We start from the raw sequence: 22741 nt of genomic DNA, 5'->3' as shown, positions 1-22741 counted from the left end.
TGGCGTACTTCGATGCTCATGATGTTAATCACTGGATTGTCTGGTCCAGATACAGGGAAGGGCTGAAGGCTGAGCTGTTGCATGTTGTTACAGCTGCTATTGCGTGAAGATGTATCCACTGTGGAGGAGCTGATAGCTGAGCTGTTGTTGCATGTTGTTACAGCTGCTATTGATGAAGACGTTTCTGCTGTGAAGGTGACGGCTGAGCTGTTGCATATTGTTACAGCTGCTATTGATGACGAATTGTCCGCTGTGGAGGAGCTGGTGGCTAAGCTGTTGCATGTTGCTACAGCTGCTATTGATGAAGAATTGTCCACTGTGGAGGAGCTGAAAGCTGAACTGTTGCATGTTGCTACAGCTGCTATTGATGACGAATTGTCCGCTGTGGAGGAGCTGGTGGCTAAGCTGTTGCATGTTGCTACAGCTGCTATTGATGAAGAATTGTCCACTGTGGAGGAGCTGAAGGCTGAACTGTTGCATATTGTTACAGCTGCTATTGATGAAAAATTGTCCACTGTGGAGGAGCTGGTGGCTAAGCTGTTGCATGTTGTTACAGCTGCTATTGATGAAGAATTGTCCACTGTGGAGGAGCTGAAGGCTGAACTGTTGCATATTGTTACAGCTGCTATTGATGAAAAATTGTCCACTGTGGAGGAGCTGGTGGCTGAGCTGTTGCATGTTGTTACAGCTGCTATTGATGAAGAATTGTCCACTGTGGAGGAGCTGAAGGCTGAACTGTTGCATATTGTTACAGCTGCTATTGATGAAAAATTGTCCACTGTGGAGGAGCTGGTGGCTAAGCTGTTGCATGTTGTTACAGCTGCTATTGATGAAGAATTGTCCACTGTGGAGGAGCTGAAGGCTGAACTGTTGCATATTGTTACAGCTGCTATTGATGAAAAATTGTCCACTGTGGAGGAGCTGGTGGCTGAGCTGTTGCATGTTGTTACAGCTGCTATTGATGAAGAATTGTCCACTGTGGAGGAGCTGAAGGCTGAACTGTTGCATATTGTTACAGCTGCTATTGATGAAAAATTGTCCGCTGTGGAGGAGCTGGTGGCTAAGCTGTTTCATGTTGTTACAGCTGCTATTGATGAAGAATTGTCCACTGTGGAGGAGCTGAAGGCTGAACTGTTGCATATTGTTACAGCTGCTATTGATGAAAAATTGTCCACTGTGGAGGAGCTGGTGGCTAAGCTGCTGCATGTTGTTACAGCTGCTATTGATGAAGAATTGTCCACTGTCGAAGAGCTGAAGGCTGAACTGTTGCATATTGTTACAGCTGCTATTGATGAAAAATTGTCCACTGTGGAGGAGCTGGTGGCTAAGCTGTTGCATGTTGTTACAGCTGCTATTGATGAAGAATTGTCCACTGTGGAGGAGCTGAAGGCTGAACTGTTGCATATTGTTACAGCTGCTATTGATGAAAAATTGTCCACTGTGGAGGAGCTGGTGGCTGAGCTGTTGCATGTTGTTACAGCTGCTATTGATGAAGAATTGTCCACTGTGGAGGAGCTGAAGGCTGAACTGTTGCATATTGTTACAGCTGCTATTGATGAAAAATTGTCCACTGTGGAGGAGCTGGTGGCTAAGCTGTTGCATGTTGTTACAGCTGCTATTGATGAAGAATTGTCCACTGTGGAAGAGCTGAAGGCTGAACTGTTGCATATTGTTACAGCTGCTATTGATGAAAAATTGTCCACTGTGGAGGAGCTGGTGGCTAAGCTGTTGCATGTTGTTACAGCTGCTATTGATGAAGAATTGTCCACTGTGGAGGAGCTGAAGGCTGAACTGTTGCATATTGTTACAGCTGCTATTGATGAAAAATTGTCCACTGTGGAGGAGCTGGTGGCTGAGCTGTTGCATGTTGTTACAGCTGCTATTGATGAAGAATTGTCCACTGTGGAGGAGCTGAAGGCTGAACTGTTGCATATTGTTACATCTGCTATTGATGAAAAATTGTCCACTGTGGAGGAGCTGGTGGCTGAGCTGTTGCGTGTTGTTACAGCTGCTATTGATGAAGAATTGTCCACTATGGAGGAGCTGGTGGCTAAGCTGTTGCATGTTGTTACAGCTGCTATTGATGAAGATGTTTCTGCTGTGATGGTGACGGCTGAGCTGTTGCATGTTGTTACAGCTGCTATTGATGAAGATGTTTCTGCTGTGAAGGTGACGGCTGAGCTGTTGCATGTTGTTACAGCTGCTATTGGTGAAGATGTTTCTGCTGTGATGGTGACGGCTGAGCTGTTGCATGTTGTTACAGCTGCTATTGGTGAAGAATTGTCCACTGTAGAGGAGCTGAATGCTGAGCTGTTGCATGTTGTTACAGCTGCCGATGAAGATATATCTACTGTTGAGGAGCTGAAGGCTGGGCTGTTTGTCCCCAGTTGTAGTAAGCGTATACTGGAGCATAGTTCATGTCTCCTTTGGTATACTCGGTGTCGTCATCATCCTTTATGTTCACTGTGCCAAACGCACTCTCTGAGAAAGATGGAGGTGCTGAAACGACAAATGACGCAATTACTTTTCAGGTGGCAAAATCACACGGACTAAGGAAGAACACGCTGTAGCAAACATTAAGGCATGAATCTCTAGTTAATTTATACAAAGTAGAGGAGGGTTCAGTTGGGTTTTTTAAATATGGCGAGGTTGCAAACTACACATAAATGTAAATGACAAAACACATGATAGAGAGACTGAATGGCTTGGTGTTCCCGTAGCCTTCGTTTCTTACAATTAGCCGATATGTTTTTATTAAGGGCATCCAAGGTACACTGGGGGTACAGTGATAAGGAACTGAAAATGTCTACGGGGAAATATATATTTCTGTTTTTAAACAATGTAGCGAGTTTATTTTATTGAGTTCTGCTCACACAGTTAAAATGTATGTATATAATAGTATGTTTGAGGGCTGTGAAATGACAAACGACAGCATTCGTCTTTGACACACTTATAAAACGTTTTGTTTAGTGTATTTGCATAGGAAGTGGTTGTAGATTTGAGGAAGTATTATGATGACATGAAGACAAACGGAACTCACGCATTGATGTTACAGGTGGGGCAGAAGCCTGTGCCCCTCCCTGGTAAAGCTGGGACTGGCTGGGACCCTGCAGCGGAGGAGCAAACCCGTACTGCTGCATTGTTGTCCTCAGTGGGATTGATCCGATGATCAGCCTGAGCGGTACTTCCAACTGGAATGCGGGCCCAGCGGGACTAACACAGAACTGAAACAGAACAAACAATAGTCCATAGATCCTAGACATAAAGGTAATATGTTTAGGCCATAAAGGACAGTGAAATGTATTGCGCAAACAACAAATTTGCAAGTCCTATTGCACGTATACTAGCTACATGGATCTAAAACAGTGTCCTAAAATGGTTTATTGCCATAACAAGCAAGTAAAACTGAAGGACAAGTTATGCGGGCATGTATATGGATAACAAACAAAAATTGACATCAATGCAAGAACAGTTACCTTCACATAGTACTCAATTACAATTATTCTGCATCCGTGAAGTTTAGATGGCGGCACTGGTGGTATGGGTAGAAGGTCTCCATTCCAGGTATCTGAGTCTCCAGGAAGAATTTCTCCGTGGGATATTTCCCCTATTTTCTGGAAGACTGTTCGTGTCTTTGTTGTTGCTCGATAAAAACCAACCTAAAACACAGAACTCAGTTTCAAAACCTTCAGAGAATAACATCAATCAATGAAATACCTAGATCTTCAACGAGCAAAATATACACATCGACGTCATGGTTGAACGTAAACACGTCTAATTCTGTTCACACAATTCTTACTAACCATGTACAATTCAGCGTATGATCTCGCCATTCTCCTGTTGCTGTGGTTGATGATCTCAGCTTTGATAGGAATAGATTCCCCCGGAACATAACCACATCGGTCAATTTGAAACGTGCAGCTGATGGGCCCAGATTTGCAGCATAAGCAACACAAGTTTTTTTCATTTTGTCCCCGTGAACCTTCCTGCAAACATAAATCATCAAGTGATGCATTAAATTTTCTCTTTCGTTGAGCACATTTCCAAACGCTATGCTGTAATATCCTGCTGACACATGAACAAATAATCGTGATTTTTATACCCACAATCAAGTATCATTATCAAATAGTAGAAGCGACGAATTAAATTTAATAATTTCACGAAGTAACTTTCGCCTACCGCAGCTCCAGGTTCTGTGTTGAGGTCGAGTAGATTGACAACTGTAAAAGCCCTTTTTGTTGTGTGGTCGAACTTCCATGGTTTGTCAATGGTACCATTGAGCCAGTATCTTATCCTCCCCACCGAACCCTCAAACGAGGAGGGTAGTTCGTTTGGCAGCTGGTATCGGAAGGGGTATGTATAACTTCCACTGGATAGAGTAGGATTGTCTCCCCCTTGTCCCGACGCTGCAATATACCAACAATAAATATGTAGTGTTCTTATGTTGTACGTTCATGGTAGCAAGGAGGACAACAATGCCTGTTTCTAACTTGTAAGAGTAATCTGATAGCGATAAATATCATATTTGTCAATATAACTGTATTTCTCAGTCGAGATATGGAGGTCATTTCCAGGCTAAGGCTTTTTTATATTGTTTTTGGCTATAGATATACACTGATTTATTGTCGAAAAAATACGCATCACCGATACGTTGACTTCTCTTCTCTCAACATCTATTTGTTACATCTTCCGACATGCATTTACATGATGACATACATGACAAGGGCGGATACAGCTTTTTTGAAAAGAGGGGGGGGGTGTGTGTGTGCACAATTAAGATCTATTTATTGTCTTTGGTGGTAATCTATACAGAAATAAAGATTTTTTCGAAATAAAAAAGGGGGGTTGCAGGGGGTGCTACCCCCCCCCCCCCCCCCCCCCCTCCCCCCCCCCTTTTTTTTTTTATTTCGAAAAAAATCTTTATCCGCCCCTGCATGTAACCTTTATACCAATAAAGGTGTTGTTGTGCATAAAGGTTTCATGTCTTCATACAACAAGCCCAAGTACAAATTATTGTTAACTTTACATGCACACCTCCCAGAACTCAGTTCTTATCACTGTTGGACCATTGTTAAGTACAAATGAACAGAGATTCTCATGTCCAATTGCTGAACTTTATTCAAACAATACCTTCATATCAACCCGACACAATTTCATATTCAACTTGTGTGTGAATCGTATGATGCTTTGAGGAAAACAATCATCCCTGTCACTTATCTGTACACTGTTTTGTGAGACTGCTATCGTACGATAATGGCCATGTACATTTTTTACTGCTGCTATTAAGAAAGACACTGTTGACTCCAAATTGACCCGTGAAGATTCCGGGGTAGGATAGGTCTTCAGAACCCATGCTTGCCGTTAAAGTCGACTATGCTTGTCGTAAAAGGCGTCTAACGGGATCGGGTGGTCAGGCTCGCTGACTTGGTTGATACATGTCAATTGCGTGGATCGATGCTCATGAAGTCAATCACTGGATTGTCTGGTCCAGACTCGATTATTTACAGACCGCCGTCATATAACTGGAATATTGCTGAGTGCGGCGTTAAACAACAAACCAACCAACCAACCAAATTGACAAATATGTGTCAACAAGTGTAGTTAATTATGCATGTATATAATTTCGGAGGCCTTGAACACACAAAAAATATCCTGACCTGAACCTTGACACGCAATTTATTCATCCGATCTCGCCACTCGGCAAATGTTTTTACCATGCACATGCATGTCCTTATGTATTTGACATACGTTTGCCAGTGTCTGATTCCATGATAGGAAACACACTGTATACAATAAGTGACGTGGCATTTATACCTTTCCCAAATAACACCAGTTCATGGTTGAAGTACGTCTCGTGAGCTGAGTAGTACCTCGTGACAGTCCGCCTGTTCTTCCCCGATCCCGTGCTATGCCTTTCCGACCATCTCACAATAGCGCCACCGTAGAATTGTAGCCTAATGCCTGAAAAGAAGGACAAATTTTCTTATCTTGTATCAATAGGTCCCCGTGAACCTTACCATATTCGACGTAATAAGAGCCCAGTTTGCTCTCAAAAATAGAAATAGGAGGCTCTTATTAGAATATTAGAGTTGAAAGATCGTAAATTTCGTGGTTTATGCTGACAGCCTGAAATGTTTATATACGACAGATATATTTTTCCAGAATTTAATTCTCCACAATTAAGGGTCCATATAACACACGAGTGCGTATTATACACGAATAAATAAGTCTTGTGTGCATTGATCAATCGGAAGGCGTGCTAATTGGGATTGTTCACTTGCCAATACATTTGCAAATATCGCCGTGGGCGCTTATTACGTCGAATACGGTATTTGATTTACTACTACATGTTTGAGTTGACCTCTACACTCAACAGTTGAACGTGTAGGAGCACGTTGAAATACACTATTCAGTAGGCCGCCTTAACACAACCATATGTAAATAATAATTCGACTGGAACCGTATTAAGTAATACAAAGTCCAACCAGACCGATCGAAGTCCTCACGAGATATATTTGAAAACTTAAACAATTGAATTCTTATCTTACGATCTTTTCTGTCGTGTTGGTGTCACATTAACAGTCAAACTACTTTTGATGTGTGAAACATTACGATTTACCTGTAAACTATTTCCCACTAGTAACAGCGTTATGGTGAGAGATATTCATGCATTGTATATGCAAACATGAGCACGTGAACGGTGGTTCGAACGCACTCTTTATAGACTCTTTGATGACTATGTAAGCACGATTAGGTTCTGACTCATATCTCCCCTTATTGAGTAGTGAGCAGAAAATTGTCCTTGCTCACGTCAGGCTGCATGCCTCATGAGCATGACGTAGTGTTGATCATATCTGAATTCAGAACGTGAACGGGTAACTTTAATTGTATTGTGATGTTTAACTACACTTTAAAATACCCCTTCGACTATTGGTAGTTGTTGGTTTTTAAAAAGCCATCGTAACCACGACAACGAAACTTTGCATACAATTTTTATACAATCTCTTTTTCCTCATACGATACACCTGATGAGGAAAATGCATATATGGTCTGATGATTTGTACATCCTGTATAAAATCAAAGTAAAAAGAATGAACGCATGCGATAGTGTTTGAATCGTTGATCCATTTATATATGACAACCTTCCCATTGAACAGATGTAAGTACGAGAATCTATACTTTACTAAGAAAGTGTTATCCCAAATATAGCATCTGTTACATTTGACCACTTTCTAAATGGCATTGTGTATTCTTCCCATTTAACTCTGATCAAGTATTTCCCTTAAGATAATCACGAAAACTGATAAATCTGGGGATTTAGTTTCCCAAAGTATATGATTACACAAAACAATTCACTTGACAGGCAAGGTATATCCGCATACGGACAATGGCATGTAATTGATGAGTGCATCTGCAGTACGATGTTGAGGCACTGGAAGAAGTATGACGTATACAGTATTAGATTGATTTGAGGCAATTGGAAGTTGTTATATCCCTTAGGCTTTCAGCTGAATTCGCCCCTTCCCTACACACGTGAAACGCACGCACACATACACACACACACGCGCGCGCGCGCGCGCAAATGCACATTCCAATTCACTTTTATACTGCCTTCTATAGGATCTAGCATTTGATATTCTGTGACATGGGGCTTCTTGATATACTTTTAAAATAACTTGTTCCAGAAAACATTGAAAAATGAACCATGTGTTTAGGTTTAACCCTCACCCCTCATGTCCCTGCAAGTTCTGACAAAAATGTGAAAACCTCCCAAAACTCCTACATCCCATTTCCCCTACAGCTTAAGACAACAAAGTTCACGGTCCATGGCACTGCCAATCCCTAGTCTGTTACCTATTTCATACAATGGAACAACCCAAGAAACACGAATAGATGGAGATAAATATTTAATTATGATTACGATATCATTCAAAATTCATAATACATTATAATAAAATGTTCATTTTTCAAAATTCATAATACATTATTACAAAATGTTCATTTTTCAAAATTCATAATACATTATAATCAATTTCATCTCAAATGTTCAATTCACTCTTTATCCCAGCCTGTCAGTCTCTCGACGTTCTTAGTGTGAAGATAACCATCAAATAGGACTTGGGGCTTTCCTCTCTGTGACATAACAAACTCACCATTGCGAAGACCAACCATGTTGATGTCATGTTATTGTTGTTGTTGTTGCATTAGGTGTTTAAGAGGTCGCCTTCTGCCTAGGCAATTTCGGCTGACCTGTCCCTCTTTGGGACTCCTGTGTGTGAGAAGGGTTCACATATCTATTGTGAGTTCGGTGTTCACATAATTTCTGTTTTTGCATTGATATGATTTCTATTTTCATATATTGATATGATTTCATTTTTATCCTTGGCTGCTCTGTTTATATACGTTCGAGCAGCTATCCATCTCTCAGAAATAGTTAGTTTGACCTTCGCTATTGCATCTCTTGGCTTTAGGAGATTTATTACAGATAGCGGATCTAACTGCAATTCTTGTTTTAACCTAGCCCGGGCTGGGGCATGGTCTTGACATTCAAGTAACACATGGTTAATGGTTTCAGCCTGATTGCAAGATGAACAAACCTTGTCATAGTGCTTTTTGTGGCCGAGTCTGAGGCGTGAGATAGCAATTTCAATTTTCCTTTCATTTGAGTATGAGTTTGGCTTTTGTTGGACCTTGGGTTGAATTTTGTATAGCCATCTGCCGATCTTACTTGCGTCCCATTGGGCTTGCCATCTTTTTGCTATGGAGGCTTTGATTTTGCTTTTTATCTCTAGTTTACTAAAAGGAATAGGCTGTATATCCGCTTTGTCTAGAGCTAGCTTCGCCAGTGAGTCTGCTTTTTCATTTCCATGAATATCTATGTGAGAGGGGATCCAACACAGCTCCACCTGTTGCCCTTGGTCTGATAGTTTTGTATATTCGTATAGAATATTGTTGACTGTGTTTGGCCTGGAGTTTGAGTTTCTCCCACTGATGGCCTGAAGTGCACTTAGCGAGTCTGATAGGACGACTGCCTTTGCTTCCTGGAGTTCCGGTATGAGTTTGAGTGCATGATGAATTGCCTCCAATTCAGCCGTGAATACTGACTGACCATCAGGCAAGCGAACTGAATGAGCTTGGGGTTTGGAGCTGTGGATATGGATCCCGTAACCAGCACTGTTGTTGATAGGATTCTTGGATCCATCAGTGTATATATGGGCCCAGCTGTCCCAGGTAGTTTGAATTTCAGTGATAGCTACTGATCGTAGTAGGGTTGGGTTTTCTTTTTTAGCGACTTCTGATGTTAAAGCAGTGTCAACTTTGGGAGTTTGTAACGTCCAGGGAGGGTGTAACCCTTTGTATTGACTTTCTGGAGGCTGAATGTCATCACAATTGTGACTTCGAATGAGTTCACGTACTAATATCCCAGATGGCTTTAGTGAGCTAGGGCTTCACCTCGAGTGTTTTTGTCTTGCCATATCTTTTAACCAAAGTCAGTCATGTTAGTCTACTTACTTACTTACTTTGGAGATTTAACGTGCGCTTTCCGACTGATGCGTATTTCGCACACGGGCCCGGCCAGGCCATTTAATGTGTTTCCGAAAGGGGCGAAAGTGGTCTGTGCAACCCAAGAGGGGGGTTTTAGGGGTTGCTTTTATAGAATTTGGGAAATTTGAGATCTGGAATAGATGCCGATGGGATTGGGGAGGAGAACTGAGGGAGCTGGGTATGGTGGATGTTTGTTTGTTTATGTGATTTTGATTTGGTAGGTTATTGTGTTTTTAGATGCGTTTTATTAGTTCCGTTTTTATTAAGAATACGCCTAAGGCCTTGAAGTTTTCTAGTTTATTTTGTGGGTTTAGTATTGCTTCTAGAGTTAGAGCCTTGTTTAGATTGAGGGTGGTTTGTAATGCGGTTCGATGTGTTAGGTAGTGTGTGCAGTGGATGAGTTCGTGTTCTGGGGTTTCTGGTTGTTTGCAGTGTGGGCAGTTACCTGTAGTGTGTTTTTTAAAAAAAATTAGGTGGTTATTTAGGTTGGTGTGTCCTGTTTGGAGTTTAGTGATTACTCTGTCGATTTTTTGGGATGGATGGAGAACTTTTGGTTTGGTTAGTGGTTTGCTGAGCACTTTTTTGATTTGGCTATTTGAGTTTAGATATAGGTTATGCCATTTTTTTGTGATTTTTTGCTTGTTTACACTTTTAATTTTGAGATGGGTAAGTTTAAGCTTATTTCTGGGATTTTGAGGGTTAGTTTAGCTGCTTTATCAGCGTTTTCATTACCGTATATTCCTACGTGGGCGGGTATCCACAAGAAGGTTATTTGTTTGCCTGCCTTAGTTAGGTCGTTGGAGCTTTTAAGTATTTGATTTATTAATTTAGGTCGGTTTTTGGTATTTTTGTTTTGGAGGGCTTGCAGTCCACTTAGGGAGTCGGTAAGTATTAGGATTTTTTTGTGTTTTTTGGATTCTTGATTATGGAGGGCTGAGCCCATGCCCATTAGTTCTGCCGTGAATATAGATTGGTTGTTTGGGAGTCGGAAGGATTGTGTGGTTTTAGTTGGTTGTGTGGTATGGACTCCGAAACCTGTGGTAGTTTTAGCTATGTTTGGGTCGGTTTGTTTATTTATTTGGCTAGCTAGTGTTGTGTCTATTTTGGGTATTTTAAGTTTAGGGGTGAAGATATTTGATTGTTTGCAGTTTTGTTTAAGATTTTTAATTTGGTGTTCATTTAGGTAGTTTGTTATTCTTTGGGATATTGGGGTAAGTAAGGGGTGTTTACGAGCTAGAGCTTGTTTTTTGGGGCTGATGTTTTGGTTTATTAAGTTTTGGATGAGAGGGTTTGATTGGGACGCGGCCCAGAAATTTAAGCTTAGCTGTTCCCTGCGTAGACTTAGTGGCATTTCTCCTGTTAAGGCCTGAAGTGAGGTGTAGGAGGTGCCATGTTGGGTGCGTGTAATTAGTTTGAGAGCCTGATATTGTATTGAGTCAAGTTTTTTAGATAGAGAGTTGTTTAGGGTGTTGTATATGGCGCAGCCGTAGTCTAGTTTTGATCTAATTAGTGATATGTAGAGAGAGAGGAGGGTATCTTTGGATGCTCCCCAGTTAGAGCCAGTTAGGCATCTTAGGGTGTTTAGGTCTTTACTGCATTTAGTTGTTAGGTTTTGGATGTGAGCATCCCAGGTGAGATGTTCATCGAAAATAAGTCCTAAGAATTTGGTTTGTTTTTGAAATTTGATTGTTTGATTGTTTAGCTGGAGGATTGGGGAGGCGGGTTTCATGTTTTTATGTTTGAATACTATTCCTGTTGTTTTTTCTGAGTTAAGGGAGAAGCCCCATTTGTCAGCCCATTGTTGTATTTTATTAAGAGATTTTTGGAGTAAATTTTGGACCATGTTCATGCTTTTAGTGCGGATCCAGATGGCTCCATCATCCGCGAATTTTGATGTGTTTACTTTAGGAGATAGGCCCTCGAATAGATCGTTTATCATTATATTGAAGAGGGTGGGGCTGAGGATACTGCCCTGTGGAGTACCATTTTCTAGGGGACATTGGTCCGATAGAGTTTGGTCTATACCCACGGTTATTTTACGATTGTTTAGGAAGTCCTGGATGTAGTTTATTATCTGACCTTTGAGTCCTATTTTTTTAAGTTTTTGTATTAGCCCATCGTGCCATACCATGTCGAAAGCTTTAGAGAAGTCTAAGAAGATGCCTGTGGTATATTGTTTATTTAGTTGTCCTGTCTTAATATCTTGTTCTAGTCATGTTAGTCAGTTTCAAGTATCTATATACTAAACCTAGCTATCTCTACTGTAAATCATCTCATCTCAGTTTCTCAGTGTAATAATTGTTTCTTCCTATTGTTTTTTTTGTTATTTCTAAAAATTGTCTTCTCATCATACAGGCATCTTTCATTACACTTACATTAATTCTTCTTTTTTTTTAAACTTTCCTTTAAGTCCCCTAATCCCCTAAAGCTCTACCCCTGTCATTTCTACTACCTCTACTCCAGACCTTAATCTCTTCTTTAGGTGAGTTCATAATGCCAGACAGGTAAATGCCGCGTGTTGTTTTAACTAATTGTAGGGGAACTGGGTTGTAGGGGAAATGGGATGTAGGGGTTTGGGGAGATAACTGATAACCGCTAATAAATAGCCAGTCTTCCCCCCCCCCCCCCCCCACCCCCCCCCCCCCCCCACCCCCCCCCCCCCCACCCCCCCACCCCACCCCCCCCCCCCCCCCACCCCCCCCCCCCCACCCCCCACCCCCACCCTTCTCCTCTAATTCCTTATGCTCAATTAAGCAATTTTGGGGATATCATGCTTGCCATGTATTGCACGATTATAAGTTCACATGAACCAAATATTCTTAAGTGCTGTATTTGCAACTGAAATATATATTCTGGCAATTGTCAAGATGTATGATAAATGTTATCCAAAACTTACCTCTCATCTTCATTCCCTCGTTCAGTTCCACTGTCACATGACCCTCAAGGAACTGCCCCGGGTAATACACTCCTTGGGTATTATTCAAAGTAATAGCAAATATTTTCAATTTACCCATGGTTGAGAATCCTGTGTGTCACGAAATGCGTCGCTTTGCAAACTATCGTTGTCGGCACATGGATAAATATACATTCACATTCATTGCGACATATCACAGAACGGCACAACATAGCATGGGTGACCCACAATATACAGTATCGAATCACATAAGCTTCGAAACTTTCCTCAATCGCCCCGCGTCAATTTCACAATCATAAACAGCGTTGTTGTTCAGGTGTGTCTTTGGCAACGGGGTCACGTAGTGGACAGCGGGGCTGGGGATATTATCACCATGCTTTTGTGTACACAGTCGAGGCAAAGCTGTTCATTTGCTTACTCAGCTGGAAATAATGCATTATACATGTTCAAAGCTGTTCGCGATATGGCCAATATTAGTCAATTCATCTTGACACATGGGGAATAGTTAACACACCAATGTACTTTTTCATAGAACCCAAATAGCCCTTTTACTACTATTAGTACGAATACTAATTTTGTTTTGTTGTTTGACGCTGTCTTTGGCAATAGTCCGGGTACTTGAAGGCGGTCTGTAAATAATCGAGTATGGATCAGACAATTCAGTGATTGACATCATGAGCATCGATCTCCGCAATTGGGAACCGCCTCCGTAGTCTAGTGGTAAAGAGCCCGCCCGGAGAGCGGTAGGTCCGGGGTTCGACCCCCGGCCGCGTCATACCAAAATACGTTTAAATGTGTTACTTGTTGTTATCCTGTCTGGCGCTCAGCATTAAGAGGGTAATACAAGGACTGGTCGGCTCGGAGTCAGTATTCTGTTTCTGAGTGGAGTATTCTATTAAAACTGCGACATGGTATCTCAGTGTGCTAGCACCATAAAATCGGCGTCAGTCCGGACTATAGCTAGTACAAGCAGCCACACACACACATACACACACGCACAAATACACACACAAACACACACACATGCATGCATGCACGCCGCTATATACGTGCAATAATCTTGACGCGACGTTAAACCCCATTCCACCTCACCGCAATTGGTATACGATAACATAAATCAATCATGCGGCTAGTAGCCTCTTACGGCAAGCATGGAAATGCTGAAGACCCGACTCTTCATGTGGCAGAAGGGTTTTGTATTCACATTTACAACTTCATACAATTGCATTATATATAAATATGACAAGAAATAAAGGCGGTGGGGGGTTGGGACATATTTCATCCAAAACGATATCATTGTTAAGTTAACGTTTTCAGTCACAACGTCATTAGATATGACGAGTAAGCTGTGGTGTGTTGCACCCGGAATAAAAGATCCCTTCTTCAATGTAAGACGGAATGAAGTGCTTATATTCTTAATAAATCAATGTCCGTTTTTCTCTCTTACTCCGATAAGATCGATTACATTTGAATTCACTTCTGTTTTTAAAGCCATTCTTGGTATCACAAATAGAAGAATGTGATGGCGAACATACTGGGCCGTATTTTTTTTAACATTCTAAGAATTTTCTGAGAAATATATAAACTCGTTTAGAAAAGTCTTAGCTTGGCATATAGTAAAAATAGTGAATCTCTGACAGGACTTCTCTGGGGAATCGTCTGTCCTTAAGCCTTGTCGTAGTGCTTTGTTGACTACTATTCTACACAAACAATTGCCGGCAATTATCTGCACGTCCCACAACAGATTGCTATATTGCCCATTTTTTTAAAAAAAAATTTTTTGGGGGGGGTCATTGGTTGGTTCGGCCATTGCGTTTATCTGCTCTGCTAAGATACATCTAAGGGGAATAACTCGCTACATGGCGTCGACCAATTTACGACATTAAGTTGCGAGCATATGTTCGAATCTCCTGAAATGACGCCATGATAGAACATTTTTTCATCGTGAAATAAACCACGCCTCGTTCTTCATTGATCTTTGCGATTTATGGCGTAGCTGTAGGATGATACCCTGGGTATGCGTGGTACAACGGAATTGATACTTGCACTTTTATTCATACATCAAAACACAAGCTTTCAGTGGCTTAGACAGGAATTAGTCAACACTACAATCGTGTAGTGATTTGAACTCACTAGTATAATCACTACAGCAGGTTCATCAGTACATTAGATCTTTAACTATCTCTCGCTTAACGACCCGTGAAGATCCGGGATAGAAGAGGATCTTCAGCAACCAATGCTTGCCGTAAAAGGCGACTATGCTTGTCGTAAGAGGCGACTAAATGGATCGGGTGGTCAGGCTCACTGACCTGGTTGATGCATGTCATCGATCCCAATTGCATGGATCGATGCTCATGATGTCAATCACTGGACTGTCTGGTCCAGATTCAATTATTCACAGACCGCCGTCAAAAAGCTGGAACATTGCTGAGTGCGGCGTTAAGCAACAAACCAACCAACTCTCGCTTAACGATATTGTCCGTGACAAGAGCCGTCAGTACACCTGTTTATCTGACACATGCATGTGGTGGATTCCATTTTCTTTTGTCCTGCTTCCAACACTGATCACAAACGTATAGAACTCCAGCGGGCTTAACATGAGAACTGTCTACCTTGATGTGTCATGGCAATGACTTATTACACGAAGTCGGTGGTGTACATTTAATTATGTTTAATAAATCGTCTCATTACTAAACTTATTACTGTTCCAATTCCGTCAACTGGGCTTTATAAGATTTGATTAAAAGTTGGCCAAGTAAATGAGGTATGTACAAGTACGTTGTACACGTGTCGGCGTTGCCTTCAGTTTTATCTACAAATCAATGAGCATTCCACCAGCCAGATAAGTCCTGCCAGTGAGATTAGATCGATAAAGGGTATCGCATATGCAGTGGGTGGAATACAAATTGTGAAGTCGTTTATGTGTCCTAGGTGTCAAGTTTTAGTTAGTACCCTGGAAATACATTACTCTATATTTACAGAAGTATCAGATTTTATAAAGCAAAACAGAAAGAAAACAAATTTGACATTAAACACTGGGCACGACCTATACAGGAAAACGGTCGTATTTGTGACATGTTTAAATTTTGTGTTGGTAAGAGGCATGCGCGCAAAAAGTAGCTGCTTTAAGTCTAATCAGTCAATCAATGTACTTTTTACAATGCGATAACAGTACTATGATTGTAGCGGCCCGTCACATCAGGACCTCCCTAATCAAGCTGACACACCGTAAAGCGTTACTTCTAATTATTTACAGCTGTCGGGAAACGGGACCAAAGCCATATACCTTGCTTTTATGAGTGAGAGGTTATTCACTTGTAACTACCTATAAGAGTGAGTGAGTTGGGTTTTACGCCGCTTTTAACAGTATTCCAGTTATATCACGGCGTGTCAGCTTAATGTGGGAGGAAAGCCCGAAGTGATGCAGGTTTCAGACGTTAACCACTTCGGTGAAACCCACGAGCACGGGTATGGTGCTGACAAACCTAGAAACATAATCGGGGCGAACCGGGAAACGAACCCACAATCATAGGTTTCTAGCGTGCCCAAGGGACGCAACTCTGCACAGCGAATCGCGGCGCCTTAGACGACTGGGCCACCCGTGCCCCCCTTTATGGAGTGAGAGGCTATTCACTCGTAACTACCTATAAGAGTGAGTGAGTGAGTGAGGTTTCACGCCGCTTTTAGCAATACTCCAGCACTATCACGGCGGTGGACACCAGTAATGGGCTTCACACATTGTACCCATGTCGGGAATCGAACCCGGATCTTCCGCGTGACGAGCGAACGCTTTAACAACTAGGCTACCCGACCGCCGACCTATAAGATAAATGAATTGAAATATGTGTTTAACTTATGTTTAGGCGCATTATTGGCCTTAGAGTGAACGAGTTGATATTATTTTGCATCGCAGTCGGCATCTATATCTACAGGAATGATATACCCGGTTCGAATGAACAACGATCGACACTTTGGGGGTACGGTGATACACATGGTCACCATTTGCGGCCTTTGAAGACAAGCAAGTGAGTGAGTTTAGTGTATCACACTGAACCACACGCAGCGACATAGAATATACCTCCTTGCTTTCGCCATACATGCGGACTTCTGTGAGGAGTGAGTGAGTGAGTATGCTTTTACGCCGCTTTTAGCAATATTCCAGCAATTTCACGGCGAGGGACACCAGAAATGGGCTTCACACGTTGTACCGATGACGGGAATGGAACCCGGAAAATCAAACAATTAAAAATGAGGTCTAATTTAATGAGTTGGATATATTAACTTATATAACAAAGTTTGTGACATGTATTTGACTTTAATAGTTTTTTTGGCGTTTATGCGTTTATATATGTTTATATATGTTGCATTTTTATAACCCATTTAAATATTACTGGGCATGTCACCTTTGAATGGTATATAAACTAAGCGGCAAAAGAAAGTATATAGGTTGGCAATTTGTAATTTTCCTAAAAACAGCGATCACTAGTGGAAAGCGGGTATTGGGAATATGACTGCCCAGGAACAGGTACCAAAAAACACCTCACCCGAATGCGCCACTTTTTACGGCGCTCGTGCGGTGACAAAAAATGGTGAAACAGCTTTCCCGCCTATGGCATAAACTGCACGTGCATGTTAGCTGTATAAATGCGTTCGTCTGCAGGGTATAACCACACGTTAGGAGCAGAGAGAGAGAGAGAGAGCAATCGGTATGGCCGAAATGGGGGCAACACAGGTCCAAATTGCCAGAAGGTTTAGTTGTACACCATTTAGAGTAGCCAGGCTGATTCGTCCTCGTCCTTTCCGAGGAATGGTACTGACTGCTCAACATCGACGCCTGAGACTGCGATGGGCGAGGCAGGTTCGACGCTGGCAAGTGAGAAATTGGCGTCGAGTGCTGTTTACTGATGAAAGTCGGGTTAACTTGTTTCGAAATGAGGGCAGAGAACGAGTTTATCGACGCAGAGGGGAACGTTTGGCTCCGGCGTGTATTCGAGAGGTCCATCCATTCGGCGGGGGAGGTGTCATGGTGTGGGGCGGTATTTGTGGAGGTCAGAAGACTGATTTGGTGATTATACAGGGAACCTGAACGCTGTGCAGTACAGAGACCAAGTGTTGCAGCCAGTTGTACTTCCGTTCTTTCAAAACCAACAGCAGGGGACATTGTTTCAACACGACAATGACAGGCCCAATACTGCAAGACTGACTCGGAACTTTCTAAACCAGCAGAACGTTGATGTTTTGCCCTGGCCTGCCCACTCACCCGATATGAATCCTATTGAACATCTGTGGGACCATCTTGACAGACAGATTAGAGCACGCCATCAGCCTCCCGTCAACAGACAAGAATTGCAGCAGGCCCTAAGAGACGAGTGGCAACGGATTCCAGTCCACGTCATCAGAAGACTGACGTCATCGGTGAGGCGGCGTAATACAGTATGCATTGAGGCAGCTGGAGGTCATACACGCTATTGAAGGCAACTGTGTCGACAATGAACTTGTAGTTTGTCTGACAATTTTTTTTACCTTGAGCTTACATTACCTGTGATTGCACAGTTGCATTCAAACTGTGGTTGATCAATCATTTGTTACCCCTCCCTAGATTATATTATAATTCACAATAAAACCTCTTTATGGATAACAATTTCTTTATTTACTGTAAAGGCGACGTTTCGGTATAGATCATTCTGCCGTTGTCAAGTAAGGCTGATTAATGATGTTGTTGTTGTTGTTGCTTTAAGTGTCATTCTGCCTAAGCAGTTTCGGCTGACCTCTCCCTCTTTGGGACTCCTGTATGTGAGTAGGGTATTCACATAATTTATGTTTTTTGTATTGATATGATTTCTATTTTCGTATATTGATATAATCTCATGTTTATCCTTGGCTGCTCTGTTTATATACGTTCGAGTAGCTGTCCATCTCTCAGAAATAGAGTTAGTTTGACCTTCGCTAAAGCATCTCTTGGCTTTAGGAGATCTATGACAGATAGAGGATTTAACTGCAATTCTTGTTTTAAGATTGATTATCTTGATTAATGATAAATGAACATGGTGTAGAATACATATAGTAGGTGGAGGATTAACAGTAACAACAACTGCATACATCAGAGAGATTAACGTGAGTAGGTTAAACAATGACAACAGAAGGATAAAACTGAAACACCATGATGGACAGAGAACACGTGATGAGGAAGCCAATAACACAGGAACCTAATGGAACAGGATCAAGTGTACATAGGTGGGGTGCTTATTGCTTTATGAGTTCATAGTAGGCGGATGGGATGAAATAGCCATGATCTCTGTTGATTGGCGGTTTGAGGTGGCGAATGTGGACTGCTTCTGTAAGTTTTCTTTTAGAGAAGTCGTGGAGGTTGTTGGAGAGGATTCGGACGATTTTTATCAGCAGTTCAGTTATAACATGGTATGTAAGCACAATGAAAGCCCTTCCATGATACATTATATCCCTTAGTTGTCAACCGACAACCGAGAGGTATAGAAGAAGATTTTATTAACGTCTCACTTGTATACCACATTTTTGTTAAAACAAATTAAAAATATAGTTATATTAAAGTTGTATACAACCAATCGCACAGCGATTTATGAGAGACGGTACATTGTAAACAGGCACATAATAAAAAAAATAGCAAAAGCTAAATATTAAAATATACATACATTAATATACAATACAATGTTTAAGACTCAATGATATAAAATATTCCTCCGGGTATATAAAATGTCATGGCAGGTTCTGGCACAGTAAAAGGTGAGGTCATCAGTTAATAGAATCCTAATATATTTATCTTGCTCTGTCAAAGAAGTAAAATCTATCCATAAACTATTGCACTTGTTGATGAGGCTAAAACGTATTTCGTCGTAAAGGGGACAGAATAAAAGGACATGCTTCTCATCTTCTATGACATGTTTGCAGTTAAGACACAGCCGCATCTCTCTGGGTATGTTCTCGTATCTGCCCGTTTCGATCCGCAGAGGGGCCACGCCCAGTCTAAACTTTGCTAGTGCACTTCTGTGTTTGCGTGGGATTGGTCGACTGACATAGCTTTCTTGGGGATTGCCTAAAAGTCGGGCCAAGAAAAGTCGGGCCGGGCCAGCGGGTAATACTAAAAATGGATTGCAGAATAATAAAACGAAACGTGCATATCTAGGCAGATCTCAAATGTCCAGAAACGGATAGTTTTGCTCATTTAATTGAGTTTGAATCAAAATGTATCTTCAGCAATGTAATAAACTGATAATTATAGCTTCATACCGAGAGTTCATACCGAAAAGTCAGTGTCTTGACTGTGTCTTTATTTTGATGAGAAGGTTTCTCACCGACCTTAGCGTGCAGGGGTGTGATGTCCTGGGCAGGAATTCGAAATGACAGTGTTTTGACTACTCTTCTTTCATTAATTAACGTGTTTGGCATACCTAATTAACCTTTACTAATTCATGTTAAACCAACACAGGATGTTTTCTGCAAGTGGATATTCGCGAATGTCAGAGGACTGACACGACCTGTTTCGTGTTAATTATCTGATACTATTTCCTGTAAATGCGGAGCTCCTTGTGAAAATTCATTCCATTTCTTCTTCCAATGTACCTTATATGATGATATTAGGGAGACATTACTTACAGCTATCGATAATCTTGGAGGACAAAAAACTCTAAATAGTATTCTTTTTTGTGATCCAAACTTACATGTAGATGTTTTCCTGAATACAAAAATATTCTTGTCTGTACACAAATTTATAGAAACGACCAACAGATTCAGTAGCTAGCATATTATTGTTTCCAAACTGTTAATCATTAATATTGTTAAATCTATATACAACATTAACATGTATAATATTAGCATATGTATGAGATGCACACTGTCTTCACTTTCCAGCACATTGTACATATCCTTCATATGAGCACTGTATATAAATTTATATTGCGCACTATGTTTCCACAATGTGATGCTTCAACTGTAAATTGTTAATTTTCATTATGCAATATTAGGTATAACAGTATATAGGGAGAAGGTGGTAATAAGTGCTGCACTTGTGCCCAATCCCTTTGTCTTTTTGGACAATACAATATGTTTGATAATAATAATAATAATAATAATAATAAGCAACCAATGTATTATGATCAGGGTCCATTGGTATCCCTTCAGCAAGTGCGAATCAGGTCCTAACACATCTGTTTGGTCATGTATCACGCGCTATACAGTCGAACCTCGCTTATCCGGACAATTGCTTTTTCTAAAATGTTGTCCGGATAAACGAGTTTCTGGATATCTGAATACCTTGTTATCTGACCAGAAGTCCTTCCCCTACCTCAATTCTACCCAGGCATATGTGAAATGAATGGCAAAAATATGATTTATGAAGGATCGACCAATTACTAATAAAATACACTGTGCTGTACAGACCTACGCAGCATGCTGTGACAGCGCACTGCATTATTGAAACGGCTGAAGAAATGCATATGTAGCCTAGTTTAGACTATGCTTTTGTTTTGTGTCCAGATACGACGGTGAGGTTTGGGCAACCTGACACACATGAGCATTAATAGCCATGTGTACCCGTACTAGTTGAGAGCCATGGTTGATGTCATTCATGTGTGGAAACAGTTGTCGAGGCATTTGTAAACGGCTAAAGAATAGCCTAGTTTAGACTATGCACTTGCTTTGTGTACAGATGTGACGGCGATGCGTTCATCACAGTTTGTGACGGATTACGGATACGAACGAACTAGCACTTGTTTGGCAGGTAGGTTTTGTTAAGATTTGTTATCTTGTTCTCTCTCTACCCTCTACTTCCTTAATCACAATTTAAATCCTAAATAGACTTTCGGACCTAACACTGTGGCAATTTTAGACCCTCTGTTTCTGTATTTACTTGAGCTCATTTCCCCTAAGGTTTACACATCTCATAAGACTAAGTCATCAATGATGTCAAAGCTGTCTGAAATGTTTCTTATGAACAGTTTATGAAGCTAAACAATGTCCAAGTGACTTAAGCACAAAAATACGCGAACACTTCTGACATAGATTTTCTTTAGAAAATACAGAAAAAATGCTTCACTTTGAGCACCTTGTTTTCTTTAAATACGATGTACCGTGACATATTAAAGTGGTATTTAGGTAGATATAACACTAATCTAAAGATGTGAATCCATTTGATGATATATCTGTGAGGTTTAAGTTGATTTTGACAGCCCGGGCCAAGTCGGACCCAACACAAGACAAACACTTCTGATAGAGACTATGTTGAGAATGTAAAGGGAAAAGGGCTTCACTTTGTGCCCCTTGTTTTCTTTATGTACAGCGATCTGAGACACTATAAAAGTGGTATTTAGGTAGATATAATACTAATCTAAAGATCTGAATCCATTTGATGATACATCTGTGAGGTTTAACTTGATTTTGACAGCCCGGGCCAAGTCGGACCGAACACTTCTGACATAGATTTTCTTAAGAAAATACAGTGAAAATGGTTCACTTTGAGTACCTTGTTTTCATTAAATACGATGTACCGTGACATAATAAAGTGGTATATATGTAGATATATCACTAATCTATAGATATAAACACATTTGAAGATACATCTGTGTGTTTAAAGTTGATTTTGACCGCCCGGGCCAAGTCGGACCCAACACAAGCAAAACACTTCTGATAGAGACTATGTTGAGAAAGTAGGGGGAAAAGGGCTTCACTTTGAGCACCTTGTTTTATTTAAGTACAGCGATCTGAGACACTATAAAGTGGTATATAGGCAGATATAATACTAATCTAAAGATGTGAATCCATTTGATGATACATCTGTGAGGTTTAAGTTGATTTTGACAGCCCGGGCCAAGTCGGACCGAACACTTCTGACATAGATTTTCTAAAGAAAATACAGTAAAAATGCTTCACTTTGAGCACCTTGTTTTCTTTAAGTACAGTGATCTGAGACACTATAAAGTGGTAGTTAGGTAGATATTATACTAGTTTATAGATGTGCATCCATTTGATGATACATATGTGAGTTTAAAGTTGATTTTGACAGCCCGGGCCAAGTCGGACCGAACCCCTGTGTGACTGTTGAGAGTATAGGGAGAAGAGGTCGGCTTTAACCAACGTGTCTGCTTTAAATACGACGATCAGTGACATTATAAAGTGGTATTTACTTATATATAGAACGTTCCTATAAATATAAACACTATGCTCACAGATGGAAATTTGTATCACGATAGCTAGAAGTATTTGATACGTTTCAAATCTTACTTCGTTTAACGATTGCTCTTTTACATGTTA

The 22741-nt window shown here is 41.0% G+C and overlaps 1 protein-coding gene and 1 long non-coding RNA gene across 4 annotated transcripts; one reads left to right on the top strand and one right to left on the bottom strand.

The window, feature by feature from the left end:
• On the bottom strand, positions 1 to 12768 carry LOC124152027 (arrestin domain-containing protein 3-like). 3 transcript variants are annotated; one of them, XM_046524747.2, is made up of 7 exons: positions 12443 to 12768; positions 5815 to 5961; positions 4180 to 4406; positions 3804 to 3986; positions 3477 to 3659; positions 3041 to 3224; positions 2230 to 2499 (listed from the first exon to the last, which is right to left on the bottom strand). In XM_046524747.2, the coding sequence occupies exons 1-7, from the start codon at positions 12558 to 12560 to the stop codon at positions 2348 to 2350; spliced, it is 1194 nt and encodes a 397-aa protein (XP_046380703.2). In that variant the 5' UTR covers positions 12561 to 12768; the 3' UTR covers positions 2230 to 2347. The 3 variants fall into 3 exon arrangements, with proteins under 3 accessions (XP_048248313.1, XP_048248312.1, XP_046380703.2); XM_048392356.1 differs by lacking the exons at positions 3477 to 3659; positions 3804 to 3986; positions 4180 to 4406; positions 5815 to 5961; positions 12443 to 12768 and adding an exon at positions 1 to 2091 and having other exon boundaries at positions 2218 to 2499; positions 3041 to 3174; XM_048392355.1 differs by lacking the exons at positions 3477 to 3659; positions 3804 to 3986; positions 4180 to 4406; positions 5815 to 5961; positions 12443 to 12768 and having other exon boundaries at positions 1 to 2499; positions 3041 to 3174.
• LOC125377980 lies at positions 7087 to 21212 on the top strand. The gene is made up of 2 exons (XR_007219939.1): positions 7087 to 7159; positions 21141 to 21212. It is a non-coding gene; the product is annotated as an uncharacterized LOC125377980 (long non-coding RNA).
• Positions 21213 to 22741: the final 1529 nt, after the last annotated feature.

This window comes from Haliotis rufescens, unplaced genomic scaffold, assembly GCF_023055435.1.
Source record: "Haliotis rufescens isolate VD_foot unplaced genomic scaffold, xgHalRufe1.0.p SCAF_11, whole genome shotgun sequence".
Taxonomy (NCBI): Eukaryota; Metazoa; Mollusca; class Gastropoda; order Lepetellida; family Haliotidae; genus Haliotis; species Haliotis rufescens.
This window is presented reverse-complemented; position numbering and strand designations above follow the sequence as displayed.